General features: G+C 45.4%; 1 protein-coding gene across 2 annotated transcripts in view; it reads right to left on the bottom strand.

Moving 5' to 3' along the window:
* The window catches only part of map3k15 (mitogen-activated protein kinase kinase kinase 15), a 170579-nt gene that overhangs the window by 10629 nt on the left and 140667 nt on the right, over positions 1-19283 (bottom strand). For both annotated transcript variants that reach the window (XM_038802505.1, XM_038802506.1), the window contains 7 exons: positions 17721-17895; positions 15335-15520; positions 7806-7911; positions 5418-5640; positions 4396-4508; positions 3957-4063; positions 1260-1336 (listed from right to left, as the gene is read on the bottom strand). In XM_038802505.1, coding sequence (XP_038658433.1) covers positions 1260-1336; positions 3957-4063; positions 4396-4508; positions 5418-5640; positions 7806-7911; positions 15335-15520; positions 17721-17895 — 987 coding nt within the window. The remainder of the gene's footprint in view (positions 1-1259; positions 1337-3956; positions 4064-4395; positions 4509-5417; positions 5641-7805; positions 7912-15334; positions 15521-17720; positions 17896-19283) is intronic.

The following is a 19283-nucleotide window of genomic DNA, read 5'->3' as shown; positions in this document are numbered from 1 at the left end:
AGGTATGAGTGTGTTCGAGGCTGCTGGGGCAGTTGACAATGGTTTCCTGCTTGAAACAAGCATAGAATACATTGAGTTCATCGGGGAGGGGTGCGTTTCTGCCGGAGATTCTACTAAGCTTTGCTTTGTAGCATGTTACGTTGTTTAAGCCACAACCGACAATAGTCCGTGTTGTTAGTCTGTGACTCTAGCTTAGTCTGGTATTGTCTCTTGGGCATCCCTGATGGCTTTGCAGTGGTCGTGCCTGGATTTCATGTACAGTTCAGGATCGCCTGTCTTGAACGACTCAGACCTGGCCTTCTATAGCGAGTGAATCTCCTGATTAAACCGTGGTTTCTGGTTGGCGAACAGACACACTACCTTCTTTGGCACGTAATCTACTACACACTTGCTGATGAAGTCTGTGATGGTGGTGGCAAACCCGTATAGGTTGGCCGCTGAACTCTTGAACATGGATCAGCCCACTGACTCCAAGCAATCACCTCGGAGCTCTTTTGTTGCCTCGGACCAGGTTTTTAACCTGCTTCTCCTGCTTAAGTTTCTGCATGTATGCTGGGAGAAGGGTCACGGTCCGATTTTCCGAAGTGCGGTCGGGGAATGGATTGGTAGGCACCCTTGATGTTTGTGTAGCAGTGGTCGAGAGTGCTGGCGCCCCTGGTGGGACAGGAGATGTGTTGGTGGAATTTTGGCAGGACACTCTTGATGTTGGCCTGGTTGAAGTTCCCGGCAATAATGAACAAGGCCTCCGGGTTTTCTGTTTCACTGGTATTGATAGCGGTATATAATTCATCAAGCGTCTTCTTCACTTCGGCCTGGGATGGGATATAAACCGCTATGAACTCCCATGGAAGGTAGTATAGGCGGCACTTCTCAGTCAGCTATTCCAGGTCCGGGGAGCAGTAGTTCACCAGGGTCACCAGGTCCGAGCACCTGGAGGAGTTGATGAGGAGGCAAACCCCTCCACCCTTCCACAAGGCCCAACCTGATCCCGGGAGACCCTGCCTGGGATCCAAACCCAGGCTAAACCCTGCCAAAATGGCAGAAGCCCCGCGGGAGGACCCAAATGCACCGAAAGGTAGACCCGCCCTCGCGGAACCGTGATGCCCAACTGGACCGCGAACATGACCACCCCCCACCCCACCCCCCCCCCCCCACCCCCAAACCCCCCCACCACCCCCGCCCAGTGACGCCGAGTTTGCAGAGTTTAAAACTGCAAAAGAGATTGTATCCACTATCTCTTTTTCTAAAACTGCACTTACCTGAGTTGCAGGCATCTTAAATCATCTTTAGTAATATGTCTGAGAACATCAGGTAATGAATAACCTTCTGCACACATCTGAAGAGGAGAGAGCTCTTTAGAAGTTGATAAAAGTGAAGAAATATTTCAACATAGTCATCACCCACATGACATTTCTTCTATAATTTCTTAACCTGAATCTGTCCAGAGATGAACGGACATCTTAAATCAATCATATAATAAATTTGTGATTAGTTCCTAATGATGTGATGTTTTACAAGGGTAGTCAGTAAATATGAGAAAGTCGCATTGGTAGCAAACACTAAACAAAATAAAAAGCACATGTTTTCCAACTAACTGCAAGTAATTTTAAATATTGCCAGTAGGTGGTGCAGAGGCAATGGAATTTGAGCATGATCGGGTAGTCATGTTACTGGTCTAGTTATCAAGACACCAGCTTTTAATTATAAAGAATGTGAGTTAAAATCTATTCTTGGGAGTTTAAGCATGCTGGAAATTTATAAAAAACATATCAGTGCCAATAATAGTGACCATAAATCCTGTGGAGCGAACTGATTCAGCATGTTGTATTGACCTAGTCTGACCTTTACACATCTCCAGTCTAAAACAAGGTGCATCAGACTGAATTGGCAAAACAAGCCACACATTTACATCAAAATCACAGTAAAGAGGAACAAGACCAGATATAGAACACTCTGGACATACCATCACCATACTGACTGCGGCAGATCAAGAAAAATGGCCACCATCACCACTACCACAAGGAGACCATGGATGGGCAACAAATGGTGTAGCCCCCATCCCCATTAAGAAAACATCAGGGTTAAATTTACTTGCAGATTGCATAGGAGGACTAAAGTGAGGGAAAAAATATCAGAGAGAGGAGGGATAAAGAAAGAGACCTAAGAAAAGACGATGAATAGAGTCAGTGAGAGAGAGATTAGAGAAGGGAAGGATAGAGAGAGAGAGAGACGGCAGAAAGAAAGAGAAGCAATAGCGAGACAAGAGAGGAGTAATAGACAGATATATTAGAGAGGAGTGATAGAGAGAGAGCCTCGGGAGAGGAGCGATAGAGATGAGAGAGAGGTGCGATAGAAAGAGAGTCTCGGGAGAGGAGCGATAAGAGAGATTAGAGAGAGGTGTGATAGAGAGAGAAAGTTTAGAGAGAAGAGGGATAGAGAGAGAGATTAGAGAGAGGAGTGATAGAGAGAGGAATGATAGAGAGAGAGGAGTGATAGAGAGGAGCGAAAGAGAGAGAGGGGAGCGATAGAGAGAGGAATGATAGAGCGAGAGGAGCGATAGAGAGACCTAGAGAGGAGCGATAGAGAGAGATGCGAGTAGGAGCAATAGAGAGACGAGACAGAGGAGTGATAGTCTATAGAGAGAGGAGTGATAGAGAGAAAGACTAGAGAGGAGCGATAGAGAGAAAGACTAGAGTGGAGCGATAGAGAGAAAGACTAGAGAGAGTGGCTATAGAGAGACTAGACAGGAGTGATAGAGATAGAGAGAGGAGTGATAGTGAGTGATAGAGAGAGGAGTGATAGAGAAAGCAGCAATAGAGAGAGAGGAGTGACAGAGAGGAACGAGGGAGAGAGACTAGACAGAGGAGCAATAGAGAGAGGGAGTAGAGAGAGGAGCTATAGAGAGACTAGACAGGAGAGATAGAAATAGAGAGAGGAGTGATAGTGAGAGAGGAGTGATAGGAAGGAGTGATAGAGAGACACTAGAAAGAAGAGCAGCACGGTAGCATTGTGGATAGCACAATCGCTTCACAGCTCCAGGGTCCCAGGTTCAATTCCGGCTTGGGTCACTGTCTGTGCGGAGTCTGCACATCCTCCACGTGTGTGCGTGGGTTTCCTCCGGGTGCTCCGGTTTCCTCCCACAGTCCAAAGATGTGCAGGTTAGGTGGATTGGCCATGATAGATTGCCCTTAGTGTCCAAAATTGCCCTTAGTGTTGGGTGGGGTTACTGGGTTATGGGGATAGGGTGGAGTTGTTGACCTTGGGTAGGGTGCTCTTTCCAAGAGCCGGTGCAGACACGATGGGCTGAATGGCCTCCTTCTGCACTATAAATTCTATGATAAGAGCGTTAGTGAGAGAGTGGAGTGATGGAGAGAGAGAGACTAGAGAGAGGAGTGATAGAGAGCAAGAGAGAGAGAGAGATGATAGAAAAAGAAACTAGAGAGAAGAGTGATAGAGAGGAGTGATAACGAGAGTGAGACTAGGGAGAGGAGCAAGAGAGAGACTGGAGAGGTGTGATAGAGAGAGGAGTGATAGAGAGACTAGAGAGAAGAGTGATAGAGAGAGAGACTAGACAGAGGGGTGATAAAGAGAAAGCAGCAATAGAATCGAGAGAGGACGACAGAGGGACTAGCGTGAGGAAAATAGGGGGATTAGAGAGAGGTCGATATAGAGACTAGAGAGAGGTGGGATAAAGAGGGACAGATAAGAGATAAAGAAGGGAGAGCATGAATGAAGAGTGGAACTGGAAGGGAGAAGGATGAGGAGAGCTAAGGGCGAGAATAGGATATATAAATTAAGAAAATCAATAAGAATAATTATTAATAGAACTATGTAGTACCTCACTGGTCCAATTACAGGAATATACACCAAATACAGCAATAAGTCATTCAGTAGGAGTAATCATTCACTGACAGGTAGTTGTTAATCAGTTTCATAATGAAGATCCCGCCCATTACCCTGTTTATTGTAACTGGGTCTGCTCCTTGTTCTCGCAGCCAGTAAGTGAGCTCCTGATCCACTCTGAGATGTATAGGAGGCTGTGACATTGAAGGAACTGAGACACCTGGGAATGGAAGACACAAGCAATGCAGTCAGTTATTCAATCCCAGTCGGGCTTTTTCAGGAGTGAGTAAGTACAAGAGTTGGAATAAATGAGGAAACTTTATTAAAAGCCAGTTTTTCATGCTTTTAAACAAATGCAGAAGATGCATTTCAATGAGCAAAAGTGGTTAAACAAATTTCCAGTGTGTTCAGAGAGTACAGATGAGTGTTTCATCCTGTATTACACTTCAGTACGAATTGAATGATCCATCTATAAGGAGGAAGATAATCTGCAATGGACAATTGTGAGAGTGGTGCTGCTCTTGTACATTCATTCTCAGTTTAATTAATTACCTGTAGATTTGGATTTTAACTGGAGATGGTACATGTCCCGCTGTACCTGGGCAATTGTTTGTTGAAGGAGTTTCTGATACTCTTCTTCCTTCTGGACCAAATCTTCCAAGAGCCTACAGGGGTAGAATGAGATCATTTCACAGCTCAACTAGAAATTTACATTCATGTGGTGCATTTCATAACCTTGGGGTGTTCCAATGTGCTTTACCGTCAATAAAGTACTTTTGAAGTAGCTACTGTTGTAATGTAGGGAAGCTAGACAGCACGAGTCAGCTTAATTATCAATCCTTTCAATTATGTACAACTGAATTTTACAATTTTCCCTATTCACAGTGTCAGATTCAGAGAACATTATTCGGGAGTTTGAGTTAGCACACAATAATTGAGTGGGTTCAATTGACATAATAAACTAAAGGATGCAGTCCTGCCGACTTGGAACACTGAAATTAGGTAATACATTTGAATTGATTCTACAGTCCCTTTGTTTATATTATTGACTTTGTGTAATGATGAGGGGACATCTTTATAATTTATTGGGGTGTGGTAAGGGAGTGTGGGCATTCAGTTGTCTGTAACCTCAACTCTCCAATGGGTGAGTCTGTATCTAAATTACATAGAGGTGTCAGCCACCATTTCCAGGTACCCCGAAAGAAAATGAAATGCATTAGTGTATCATTAGCTTTTGGTGTTGGTTAAGGGATAAATAAACATGGGTTACGAGTCTGGGAGACCTCCCCTGCTCTTCTTCAAGAAAGTGCCACGGGCCTGTAACATCCATCTAAGAGATAGTGCCTCAGGTTAACATCTCATCTGAACACCACAACATCCCCTCAGTGGAACACTGAAGTACTAGGGTGGGATTTGAACTCGCAACCTTCCCAACACAGAGGCACAAGAGCTACCAGTGAGGCTGACACCAGAATTCCATGTTGGTGAGATTTTGTAGAACACTGAAGTTGTTGAAGATGACACCCAGGAATGAGTTTCCATCTCAAAACCTGAGATAGACAAATGCTCAATACCTGTTTGTTTCCAGTCTCAGGTTACCCAGCTGCACAGTCATTGGGCTCTGTAGGTGCTGGAAGTCTTGCGATGTGACTGAACTAAAGGTGCTCACTCTGGAGGTAATGGGAGGCTCCGTGTTTACAAGTTGCCCTTCCTGTTGGTACACAAGGTCTTCCACCTCATCTGTATCTTTGTCTCGCCCTTCACCCTCAGAGCCAGGGCCAAAGTGAGAACGCAACTCTAAATAAACAGCCAGATAGCCATTGCATAATTAGTACCTAACCATTAAACAATTAAACAAAAAGCTGTGGTTGCTTCCTAAAGATATGACTTCAACATGAGCTATTACGTGTTTAATATTCTTCATGATCCTATACAAAACATTTTTTCTAATTTGAGGTTTGGAGGAGATTGTTGGTGAGGAGGCAGCTTGGATGAGGTGATAATTATTAAGTCATGATTATTCAGTCACTATGTTACGGGACAGGCTTGATGGAGCAGATGTAATTTGTGTACCCGTGCTGTCAATGATGCTAAATGGAGTTGGATGTGGGATCTTCCCGATGCAGGAGGTTTGCCAGTTCAGAAAGGACCTACCATATTACTCGATGCCTGCACACCAAGAGAGATGTGGCATATCAGCTTACAAATTGGCAGGTCAATCCAGGTAAGGGAAGCTACTTGCTCTCGAGTAAGGAATAAAAGGTAGTTTAACAAAAAAACTGTCACCTTATACAAGGGCTGGGATTCTCCGACCCCCCCGCCGGGTCAGAGAATCCCCGGGGGAAAGGCGCAAATCCAGCCCGCCGCCGGCTTCCCTATTCTCTGCCGCCATTTTTCGGAGGCCAGCGGGATTCCCGCCACGCTGGTCGGGGGGCGTTGACAGCGGCCCCTCCGGCGATTCTCCGGAACCGATGGGCCGAGTGGCCGTCAAGCTTTGCCCAGTCCTGCCGGCGTGAATTACTCACCTCACACACAGCGGGACCTGGCAGGTAAGTGTTTGGGGGTGGTCCTGGGGGGGGGGGGGGGGATCCGACCCCGAGGGGGGGCCCCATGGTGGCCTGGCCCGCGATCGGGGCCTACCAATCTGCGGGCAGGCTGGTTCCATGGGGACCTTCTTTCCTCCGTGCCAGACCCCTCTAGGGCTCCACCATATTGCCCGGGGGCCGGCATGGAGAAGGGAACCACTGCGCATACGCGGAAATACGCCAGCCGGTCCATGCATGCGCAAGATCACGCTGGTCGCTCCGCGCATGTGCAAACTTCGGCACCGGTTGGAGCTGCGGGAACCACTCCGGCATCAACCTAGTCCCTGACAGAGTGGAGAATTCTTCACTTTCAGGGGCCATTGACGCCGGAGTGGTTGATGCCAGTTTTCACATCGCCATGGGGACTTAGCCCCATTTTGGTGAATCCTGCCCAATGTATTTGAGGAAATTGGATGGGTGCGAGGAGGAGACATTGGACACCCCCACTCCAATTGTGGACAGTCACCAGATTCTCTGGTCACACGGAGCCAATGAGCCCTGAAGATGCACCATGAAAGGCATAACCATTCATCAGCCTTGTTGTACACACTGGCGGAGTCAGCACCTGAGAGTATTGGTGGGTTCAATCTTATCATAACTGCCATTATTGCAGCCAACCATTTTTCAAGGCCATAATCTTTAGGCCTATCATATAGAGCCAAGCAGTCATATCTTTACTAGCTAATTTCAATTATTTTTATTTTTCACTGCCAATTAAGTGCTTGAAGGTTTAATTAGATCCATGATCAGATTGTATACTTTTCAACTTGCTGATTTGGAGGAAAGGTCAAAAAAGAAACAAAGTTCAGCCCAAACACCCAAATAGGTTGCTTGTGACTATCAACGAGGAGTAATTTCACAGGTCGCCCCCTGCAGTCGCTATCTCAACACACTGATCTCTCGGAGATGCAGTTTCACCAGTGGCAAGTCTCAAGATTCAAACAACACAGGATTCAATTCCAAATCAATTCTAAGGAAGTGTCATTTTGGACCCAAAATATTACCTCTGTTTATCTCCCTCACAGATACTGCCAGACCTGATGAGTTTGTCAACATTTTGTTTTTATTTCAGATTTCCGGCATCCGCAGTTGTTTACTTTCGGCAGAAGGGAGCCCCCCTTCCATTTATTGCAGAAATTGATTCCTTCAATGTTATCATTGGTCTTAATATGTTGTAAATTATGTGATACATCTGTTGAATGCTGGTCTAATCAGCATGAAGTTTGAACCTAACTTATGGCGATTCACAGGATTTAGCAATAACTAGTCCAATTTTGTTTCTAACATTTTCTTTTAGGAACCAAAATTTTCCCAAAGAGCACATTTGAGACCGAATGAAAAAGATAAGGGATCCTCCAGAGTTGGAGAATTGTGTACCTGGAATGAGAATGGTGACTGCAGCTTGCACTGCACGACGGATAATATTATCCATTGCAAACATCCAGTGAGGCTTGATGTGATGGTGTCGCAGAACCTTATTCACCTAAAGCATGCCAAAATAAACATAAAGTAGTTATGTCTCACGCAGAAGTCCTTACCCAATTATATTATCAAAAATAAACCATCAAATCCACCAACTCCTGAAGATGAACTTAATTTACTTTTGTTTCCACAGCTCAAAGTGACTTCCTAAAGTCAGCTCAGAGCAATTTGGTTCCGATATACCCTGTAACAGTTGAGTGATAATAGATGAACCTGTAATCTGTTTTCCTAAACACAAAGCAATTGAATTAGAGTGAAACAGAATTTACAGCACCAAAAAAGAGCACAAGTCATTCTAAGCCAGCCTCTTCCCATTCTATTTACTTCATCTCACCCTATTGAAATATCCCTATCTTGATCACGTACCTATCTAACTTCCCCTTAAATCTACTGAAGGTCGAGATCAAAGGCTGATGTCCATCCAGCTTTAGTTTAACAAGGCACTACGAAATTTGCTTGTTGTTCAAGTCACATAGAATCCCTAAAGCACAGAAAGAGGCCATTCAGCCCATCGAATCTGCACCGACCCGCTGAAAGAGCACCCTACCTAGGCCTAATCTCCTGCTCTATCCCCGTAACCCCACATCTTTGGATACTAAGGGGCAATATTGCATGGCCAATCCACCTAACCTGCATGTCTTTGGGCCGTGGGAGGAAACTGGAGCACCTGGAGGAAACCCAGGCAGACACGGGATGAACGTGCAAACTCCACACATTCACCCATGGTGCATTGTGAGGCAGTAATGTTAACCACTGTGACACCCATAGGATACATTTGCACTGCACAGCTTGGTTTGTGTGCTGCAGAATAATATCACTCTGCCAATGTGATGGTATCTCATTCAATCGTTTTCAGATAATTATTAAATCGAACTATTCAGACTCAGGCGGAGAATGGCACCCGACACCGAAATCGGGGCAGGCGCCGGTTTGACAACGGTTCGAGATGCTCCGCCCCGTCCAAATCGGCATCACGGGACACGCGCCGCACGCAGTCGCAACGCTGCTGGCGTGTCATCAGCCGACCGACTCACGATGCTCCGCCTCCCATGGGCTAAGTTCACAACAGTGCGGGCCACGTGTGGTCCCAGTGGTCGGGAACCTGGCGTGCCAGCTGCTGACAGTGTCCAGCGCCGCCACACTCAGTGGGATTCGTGCTGCTGGCTGGGGGGCTTCTGCTGGGGCAGGGTGGAGTGGTGGGGGGGTAGCCAGTGGGTGGACTGTGTGGTTGGGGTGGGCAGGTATGCGGTCCAGCCTGGCCGGTGCCATGTTTTCCGGCACGACCGGTGCATGTGTGGGGGGTGTAGGCATGCGCGACTGCAGCTTGTCAGCCCTGTGCATGCGCGGCCTGGGTCCCGGCGATTCTCCGGCCGTTTTCCGCGCGGTCTGCGGGTGTTCCACGTGGCACCAGTGCTAGCCCTTCACTGGAACCGGAATCGGAGGGTTTCACACCGAATTTCCCGTCGTGGAACACCATTGATTCTCCATTGGTGCTGGCACTTAGTCTCAGAAACGGAGAATCCAGCCCAATATACATGGAAGTTTTTATTAAGTTTTAACAGCATCATTTAGGATCACAAACCAGTAATCATAGAATTTCTAGTGCAGAAGGAGGACATTTGGCCCATCGACTCTGCACCGGCTCTTGGAAACAGTGGTAACCTCACCTAACCTTTTTGACACTAAAGAGCAATTTAGCGTGGCCAATCCACCTAACCTGCACATCTTTGAACTGTGGGAGGAAACTGGAGCACCCGGAGGAAACTCATGCAGACACGGAAAGAACGTGCAAACTCCACACAGTCACCCGAGGCTGGAATTGAACCTGGGATGGTAGAGCTGTGAGGCAGCAGTGTTACCACTGTGCCATGGTGCTGCCCTAGATTAATAAATTAATGCAGGATTATTTCCTTACCAGACAAGTTATTGAAACCTTAATACAGTATAAGTGTTGAAATGCTAGTCAAAGGTGTCACAAGACTTAATTGTCACATGATTGCCCCAGTCAGCTTCATGTCTACTGTGCCTTTTTCATGTGGACTAGTCTTACAGCACAGAGATGTGCCAGCAAAATGGAGGAGTTGGCCAATTAGCCTGCTCTTTCCCCATCGCCCTTCAATGTCTCCTCTTCATGTAGCCCAATTCCATCTTGAAAGTTATTATTCAATCTGCTTTCAGGTTTTCCTTGTAGAAAATGAAGTTTTACCATATCCAGTCGTAACATTTCAAAGTATTTATGCCTCCATTTTCCAGCTGTATAGATAGATAGGAACAATCTTCTTGCTGTAACGCCTATTTTTGTTCAATTGATAAATGAGATGTGGGCTTCGCCTGGTAGGTCAGCAATTTTATTGCCATTCCCGAATTGCCTTTCAGAAGATGGTGGTGAGCCACTTTCGTGTATGTATCAAATCCAATTAAGTAGTGTATATTTAGTTTTGTTCAATATAAAAGCTATTTGTGGTCTTTGTGAACACTACACCAACCATCCTAGGGTTAGAACCATAAAGAACACCACAGAAATGTGATAAATTGCTCAGGTATGGCCTGTACACAAAAAACAGGACAATTCCAAACTGACCAGATATCACCCTATCAGGTGATATGGGTGATATCCTCGATCATCAGTGATGAAAGGGGCCTTCAGCAGTGCTATCAAGTGGGACTTGTTTCATAATAATCTGCTCACTGATGCTCAGTTTGTGTTCCACCAGGGCCACTCTGTTCATGACCTTATTACAGCCTTGGTTCAACCATGAACAAAAGAACTGAACTCCAAAGGTGAGGCGAGATTGACTGCCCTTAACATCAAGGCAGCATTCAACCTGAGTGTGGCATCAAGGAGCCCTAGCTAAACTGGAGTCAATGGGAATTAGCGAGAAAACACTCTGCCCTTGGAGTCACACTTGCCACAAAGGAAGATGGTTTTGGTTGTTGGAGGTCAATCATCTCAGTCCTGGGACACATTGCAGGAGTTCCTCAGGGCAATGTCCTAGGCCCAACCATCTTCAGCTGCTTCATCGATGATTTTCCTTTTATCCCAAGGTCAGAAGTGGGATGTTCGTTGATGATTGCACGACGTTCAGAACCATTTGCAACACCTCAGATACTGAAGCAGTCAATGTTCAAATGCAGCAAGTCTATCCAGTCTTGGGATGGGACAAATGGCAAATAACATTCATGCCACAAAAGTGGCAGGTATTGAACACCTCTAACAGTAACAAATCTAACCATCGCCCCTTGACATTCAATGGCATTACCATCGCTGAATCCTCCACTATCAACATCCTGGGGGCTATCAATAGCCAGAAACTGAACTAGACTAGCCATATAAATATTGTGGCTACAAGAGCATGTCAGAGGCTAGGAACCTGCAGCGAGTAACTCACCTACTGATGCCCCAAAACTGTCCACAATCTACAAGGCACAAGTTAGGTACAAGGCAAGTGGAGAATACTCTTCACTTGTTGGGATAAGTGCAGCTCCAGCAACACTCAAGGAGCTTGACACAACCCAAGTCAAAGCAGTCCACTTGATTGGCGTCCCTTCCGCAAACATTCACTCCCTTCACCATTGAACCACAGTGGCAGCAGTATTTAAATATATCCCATCTACAAGGTAAGGTAAAGTCGCCATAGTCCCAGATGACCATAGGTTTTCCCTTTTAAGGGAACTCCTCCCCTTTGAGACTTCTTCAGCAGCACCTTCCAAACCCACGACCACTACCATCTGGGACAATGGCAGCAGACACATGGGAACCCACCATCCGGAGGATCCCCTCCAAGTCACTCACCATCCTGACTTGGAAATATATCACCATTCCTTCACTGTCCCTTACAGTCCTAAAACAGGAGAATTTATAATAGAGAAATTAAGGAAATTAAACCAGCAATTAAACAACAAGTTTAGGTCTGTCATCATGGAGGGAGACACAAATAACTTCCCAGGAGTGCTAAGGAACCAAGGGTCTAGTGAGAAAGGGGAATTGAAGGAAATACGTATTACTAAAAAAATTGTACTGGAGAAATAAATGGGACTGAAAGGTGAGAAACTCCCCTGGACCTGATAATCGACATCCCAGAGCACTAAAGGAGGTGACCATAGTAATATTGAATACGTTGGGTGCCATCTTCCAAAATTTTGTAGATTCAGGGTTTACAAGAGGACTTGTAAACCCAGTCCTGCAGCAAGTGTTTTACTGCTGTTGTACAGAGCCTTGGTGATACCATACCTCGAGTATGGTGCAGTTTGGTCTCTGTATCTAAGGAAGGATAAACTTGCTACAGAAGGAGTGCAGAGAAGGTTTGCCAGACTGATTCCTGGGATGGGAGGATTAATGTATGAGGCGATTGGCCCTGTACCCACTTGAATTTAGAAGAATGAGAGGGGATCTAATTGAAATTTTTAAATTCTGACAGTACTGGAAAGACTGGATACTGTTTCTATTGGCTGGGAGGTCTAGAACAAGGGGTCACGGTCTCAGAATACTGGGTAGGCCATTGAGGACTGAGATAAGGAGAAAATGCTTCACTCAGAGGGTGGTGAACCTGTGGAATTCTCCACCACGGACGTCTGCGGAGGCCAAGGCACTGAATATATTTAAGAAATAAATAGATAGATTCCTAGGATAGAGAATCAGCCATGATCACTTTAAATAGCAGAGCAGGCGCAAAGGGCCAAATTACCTCCTCATGTTCCTAGTTTCGATGTTGCTATTGATAAAAATGAATGAATTTTTAAAAAGTTGGCTAATCAGCATCGATTGAGAGAAAGGGCAGCTGAAATTTTCAAGGGTAACCCTTTGACCATACCGGCAAATGGTTATACCTGAAATGTTAACCTGCTTTTTTTGAAACCAGATGCTGAATGACTCACTGTATAATTACAGTATTGCATTTTCTATTTTTGGTGCAATTTTTTAACATTTGCTGCATGTCATTCAGACTATTGCACTCTTTATGTTTATAATTATAATGAACTATTCTATTCACCCTTTCATTTCCATCAATCAATTTGAAGACTCCCCTTTTGCACTGCAGCTCACAGTAAAATCTTTGCTACCTTTTTCTCTTCGAAGCTCACTATTTTAGCCTCTTCTCCACAGCTTCCACTATCTGTCTCTATCTGCCAAATGAAACTCTGCTGCCTTTCCAGCTTTCTTCCCCATCTCCTAGCTTTTCATCTGCAGTTCTGCTTGAGCTTCCTCCTTTCTTCATTTACTTCACTGCTTGTTCAATGTCCTCCAACAGGGATCAGTTCTGGGACCTCTGCTCTTTGTAATGGAAGAAAACGTCTGATTAGCAAGTTTGCGAATGATACTAAGATTGCAGGAATTGCGGATAGCAATGAAGATTGTCAGAGAATACAACAGGATATAGATAGGCTGCAAAATTAAGCAGAGAAATGGCAGATGGAATTTAATCCGGACAAATGCGAGATGATGCATTTTGGTAGATCCAATTCAGGTGGATCTATAAAATAAATGGCAGGACCATCAGGAGCATAGAGACACAGAGAGATCTGGGTGTGCAGGTCCACAGATCCTTAAAAGTGGCAGCACAGGTGGAAATGGTGGTAAAGAAAGCATATGGCATGCTTGCTTCATAGGACGGGGTATCAAGTATAAAAGCTTGAAAATTATGTTACAATTATATAGAACGTTGGTTAGGCCACATTTGGAATACTGTGTCCAATTCTAGTCACCGCACTGCCAGAAGGACGTGGAGGCTTTGGAGAGAGTACAGAAAATGTTTACCAGGATGTTGCTTGGTATGGAGGGTATTAGCTATGAGGAGGAATTGAATAAACTGGGATTGTTCTCCCAAGGGAGACGGAGGCTGAGGGGCGACCTGACAGAAGTTTATCAAATTATGAGGGGTATAGAGAGAGAGAGTGAACCGTTGGAAGCTTTTTCCCAGGGCGGAAATGACAATTACAAGGGGGCACAGGATCAAGGTGAGGGGGGGAAAGGTTCAGGAAGTTTTTTTACACAGAGGGTGGTGGTGGCCTGGAATGCACTGCCAAGTGAGGTGGTTGAGGCAGATACATTAGCGACCTTTAAGACTTAGCTGGATAGGCACATGAACCGACGGGGTATAGAAGAATACAGACGGTTGGTCTAGATAGGACACGTGATTGGCGCAGGCTTGGAGGGCCGAAGGGCCTGTTCCTGCACTGTATTGATCTTTGTTTTTTGTTCTTTGTTCTTCCTCCACCGCTCTTGCTAACTTGGTCGACTCCCCAATTGGCACTGTTACACTTTTAGTTGCAATGTAAGCCACAGTTGGAAATCCATCTCCTTATTCAGAAATTGATCTCTGCTGCAGATATGCTTCTATTCTTCCTTCACATCATTATGTATCGTTCTCACCCTTTTTTGGCTCAAAATATATAAAGTTCATTCTTTCTTGTACCAAGTTATTTTCTTTGTCTCTTTTATTTCTGTGGGTTTTATTCACCAAAGTTCTTTGCTCTCATGTCTCACCTCGCTTGATTCCTTTTTCTGAGATTTTTCACATCTCGCTTTGTTTTCGGTTCTTTTTCACAGTTTTGACCATCTACCCTTTGTTTTTTTTACTTCCTTTATTCAGAGACTACTCCTACTTTGTTTTCATAGAATTCCTACAGTGCGGAAGGAGGCTTTTCGGACCATCTACTCTGCACTGACCCTCTGAAAGAGCACCCTACCTGGGCCAATCCCCCTCCCTACCCCCATAACCTCACCTAGGTGCAATTTAGCATGGCCAATCCACCTAACCTGCACATCTTTGGACTGTGGGGGGAACCCCGAGGAAGCCCACGCAGACACGGGAAGAAAGTGAAAACTCCAGACAGACATTACCCAAGGTCGGAATCAAACCCAGGTCCCTGGTGCCACTGTGCCACCGTGCCACCCTTACTAGTATCAGCCACAAAATAGTGGTATTTTTCTACCACAAACTCTTAATGTGCTGTATAAACTCCATTCATCTCCTTATTTGACCAGGTCAGTGAGGAGTGGTAAAAATCACCCACTTATTGGCACCTTGAATGAAACATAGAATTCCTACAGTGCAGAAGGAGTCCATTCGGCCCATCAAGTCTGCAACGACACTCTGAAAGAGGATCCTACTAAGGCCCACTCCCCCATCCTATCCCCGTAACCCCATCTAACCTGCACATGGAATGGAAGCTGCTTTGCTGGATTTTCAGTGAATCGAAATACTTTCCCTGCCTCAGTTACAGTTCAAATACAAAGTTCATGTCCAATTTCAGTGAATGCATTTCAGTTGGATGTGAGGCTCTCCACTCTCATCATTACTTAATCAATTAAAGCTTTCAGTTAACTCCATGTGATGAGCACCTCGAATGGATATCTCCCATTGGCCCCGAGTGAAACAAATTGAACCTTAGTGTTTACATTATTCTGTTGTCTGAGGACTTACCGCATCCTGGAACCCAAACAAAACCAATTGAAACTGGTTTATGGAGATACTATCAAAATCCAAGTCCAGTTTGAGTTTGGAGATGGTGTTGGCCATCACTCTCCGCTCCGGGGAATGAACAAAATCCCGCAAAATACCAATAATCTGCTTTATGTGGTCAACTGACAACTTAAGGTCCTCATGTCCCTAAAAAACAAAAGCATCCAATTATTATTTCTATCTGGAAAACTGATGGGTATGACTGTGAACCTAACGTGGAGAACAACTAACAATTCTGTCGTTGAGGAAAATGTTAAGAGTTCATTGTAAAGGATGGTAATAGCAGAGCATTTAGAAATGCATAATATAATCAAGCAGAGTCAGCATGCCTGAAAAATGTATTATTTATTTTTAAGTGGTGGTAATAATCAGGGTAAGTGAAGGGGAACCAATAGATGTAATATACTTGGATTTCAAAAAGGTTTGAAAAGGTACCACACAAAAAGCTACTTAATAAGATAAGAGCACACTGAGTTGGGGGTAATGGATAGAGAATTGACTGATAGAAGACTGAGAATTGGGGTTTGAGGAGCATTTTCAGGATGGCAACCTGCAGTGGAGTGTCACAGGGGTTGGGCCTCCCCAAAGGTGGGGAATTCTCCCAACCTTTGGGGGCCAGCCCCGCGCCGGAGCGGTTTGCACCAGAAGACTGGCGCAAAAGAACGGCGGCCCCGGCAGCGGGGCTGGCCGAAAGGCTTTCGCCGGTCGGCGCATGCACCGACAGTGACGTCAGCGGCAGCTGGGCGCTGACATCACTGCCGGCTCATGCACGATGTGGGGTTCTCTTCCGCTTCCGCCATGGCGAAGGCCGTGGCAGACGCGGAGGAAAATAGTGCACCCAGGGCACTGGCCCGGAGTCTGAGCGAGAGGCCCCGATCGCGGGCCTGGCCACCGTGGGAGCACCCCCCGGGGTTCGATCGCCCCCGCACCCCCCCCCCCCCCAGGACCCCGGGGGCCTGCTCGCGCTGCTGATCCCGCCGTTCCAGAGGTGGTTTAAACCTCAGCGGCGGGACTTCAGCCCAATCGGGCCGGAGAATCACCGCAGGGGCCTCTCCGATCGGAGTGGCGAGATTCCGCCGCCGCCACTTCCCGGGTGGCGGAGAATCTCTGCCACGGCGGGGGCGGGATTTTAGGCGGCCCCAGGCGATTCTCCGACCCTGCTGGGGGTCGGAGAATTTCGCCCCAGATCTGGAATGCCAGAATGTCAGTGAAAATAGAGATGGATAGTATTATTTTAGTGAGGACACAGTAAGTTATAAAAAACATATATGGATGGTTAGATAGCAGATTAGACACTGATCTCACATTTCTTAAAGTTCTGTCCAAATTCAACATAAACAAGAGTCCAGGCAGTCTTAAGAAATACAAGACTGAAGAAGGATCATTTAGATGTAAAATTTTAACTTTGTTTCTCTCCACAGATGCTGCTAGACCTGCTGAGTTTATCTAGATTTTTCTGTTTTTAATTCATGTTTCCAGCATTCCCAGTATTTTGCTTTTATCAACTAATTGGTTGTGTGTCTGCAGTACACAGTCTCCCCTAATTATTATTTGTACACGGAACGGGTGTAGCGGGAAATAAAACAAAGAGTGAGATCTTCCGGCTATTCCAGCCCAGCATGGGGCCGGTTTAGCACAGTGGGTTAAACAGCTGGCTTGTAATGCAGAACAATGCCAGCAGCACGGGTTCAATTCCTCTACCTGCCTCCCCGAACAGGTGCCGGAATGTGGCGACTAGGGGCTTTCCACAGTAACTTAATTGAAGCCTACTTGTGACAATAAGCGATTATTATTATTATTCATGTCAGTGGAAACTTCCGGTCCCGCCATGGCGCAACCCGCTGCGGGTTTCCCAGCAGACTGGGATTGATTTAATGGGAAATGCATTGAAATCCCAGAAGATCCCACTTCCCGCTGTCGGGAAACACGCCGCGGCGAGGCCAGAGAATTTCACCCAAAATGTTTTGCTGTTCTCCGGAAACTAAGGGCAGGCACAATGTTAGTGATCATTGTTAGGGAAACTTTGCCATACATCTAACCAGTATGTTTCCAATCTGGAAATGCTTAATTCGAAAGGGAAAAGTGCGTCAATCTTCAGCACTGACAATACTCAAGGTGATCAGCATAATTCACATTCAGAAAAGAGTAAATAGATCCTGACCATTTGCTTTAACTGGTTCACATTAAGGGTGGTGGCTGTTTACAGTAATTATTTCTGAACTTTAGCAAAATAGGCAAAAGTTATTTCATGCAATCTTCATAGGGGAAGTTATTCATTGCGCATCATGTGTAACACTAGTGGAAGTCCATTTAGGCATCTTCAAGAAGTGTGGAAGAGCCTACTTACCTGTATCAGACTTTCCAGCAGGTTGGAAACAACCTGATCTTGGTCCATCTTTAAGATTTTATAGAGAATGGATCTGCGCTCGCTGTCTTTCTTTAACAGGAAGAAATCTGTGTCTATCTCATCGGAAGAAACTGGGCTGCTTTGACCGTCAGTGGATGAAGACACATCAGGGATACTGTGTTAGTGAACAATAGGGGTATTAGAGCAAGCAATTTGAAAAATTATCAGCCAGGTGGCACATTTTGGAAATATTGTCATCGCTTAATTCTGAAATTTGCATTGATTTGATTGTGACTGATGACATAGCCACTGACGATGGATCTGCATGTATCCATTCGCAAATAGAGGTTCTTGTGTTGTTCCTCGTGTCTTAATAAAGCTCGCAGTCTCAAGTGTGGAGAAGATGCTTTATTGTGGGTTCGTTCAGTTTCCAGAGCTCGACCTAGAACTACCTTCCAGTGCTAACTACCAGCTTTGCTTGCTGTGTGTCCTGCTTACCAGCCCCCCTGCTGTGAAGAGTGTGTCCTCACTTCCTGTCCTGATCTATTTATATGGCTCTCCCGTGCTCCCTCTAGTGGTCGCTCAGTTGTGTTGCATCTGGTTAACTTGTGATCACCACATCCCCCTTTTTCTCTTAACATATTTTCTGAACATCGTTAAAGAAAATTGTACATCCTGTCCCAGTGTATTTATAGCTCTCCCGCTCGTGTTTGCTCTGTTGTTTTTGTATCTGGTCAATCTACGATCACCACATCCCCCTCTTTCTCATTACATAGTTTCTGTACATCATTAAGGAAAATTATACAAAAGAGTAACTTATGATATGCGTATCTATACAAGTGATGATGCTATTGCCTTGGTTAACAAAGCCAATGTATTTATATGTCCAAACTTAATAAACACATTTATGAGTCCAAACTTGATGAATTTGTTCAGAGCTTTTTTTTTTTCTTTTTGTTGTTGATGACGTGGTGATATTGATATTGCAAGTCCGCTGTGAATGTTGTTGGTGTTCCTTGTTATCTTAAGTACCCAATGCGTCATCCCGAGGTGTTTGCATGGTCACATCACTGATGTTGACTGGCATGGACTTTTTTTTTGTGCTTGTGGTGTTGATTTATTGTCTCATCCGCCTTGGATGCTGGTGTGCTTGCTTGTTCTGGAGCAGACGTGAGTTTGTGCGATTCGTTGTCATCCCATGACATGTTTGTAGTCTTGTTATCGTTTTGCAGTGTGCTGTGGCATCGTCCATCATGTGCCAAGTAGTGCCATTGTGTACAAGTCGTTGTTTCATTGCTGTTGTTTCTGTCGTTCCTGTTTTTGTTGTTTCCGTTGCCGTACTTGTCGCTTTTTTTGTCGTTTCCGTCTTTGTTGTTGTCGCTATCTTTGCTCCTGACTTTGTTGTGTTTGTTGCCCTTCTTGTTGTTTCTGCCTCTGTCGTTGTCGCTATCTTTGTGCCTGACGTTGTTGTTTGTCTTGTTGCGCTTCATGTTGCTTTTATTCTTGCTGTTGTCGTTCTCGTTTCTGCTGTGCTTCTTGCTATTGTTGTTTGTCTTGTCGCGC

This window comes from Scyliorhinus canicula, chromosome 7, assembly GCF_902713615.1.
Source record: "Scyliorhinus canicula chromosome 7, sScyCan1.1, whole genome shotgun sequence".
NCBI lineage: Eukaryota > Metazoa > Chordata > Chondrichthyes > Carcharhiniformes > Scyliorhinidae > Scyliorhinus > Scyliorhinus canicula.
Note: the sequence above shows the minus strand (reverse complement) of the source record. Positions and strands in the feature narration are given on the sequence as shown.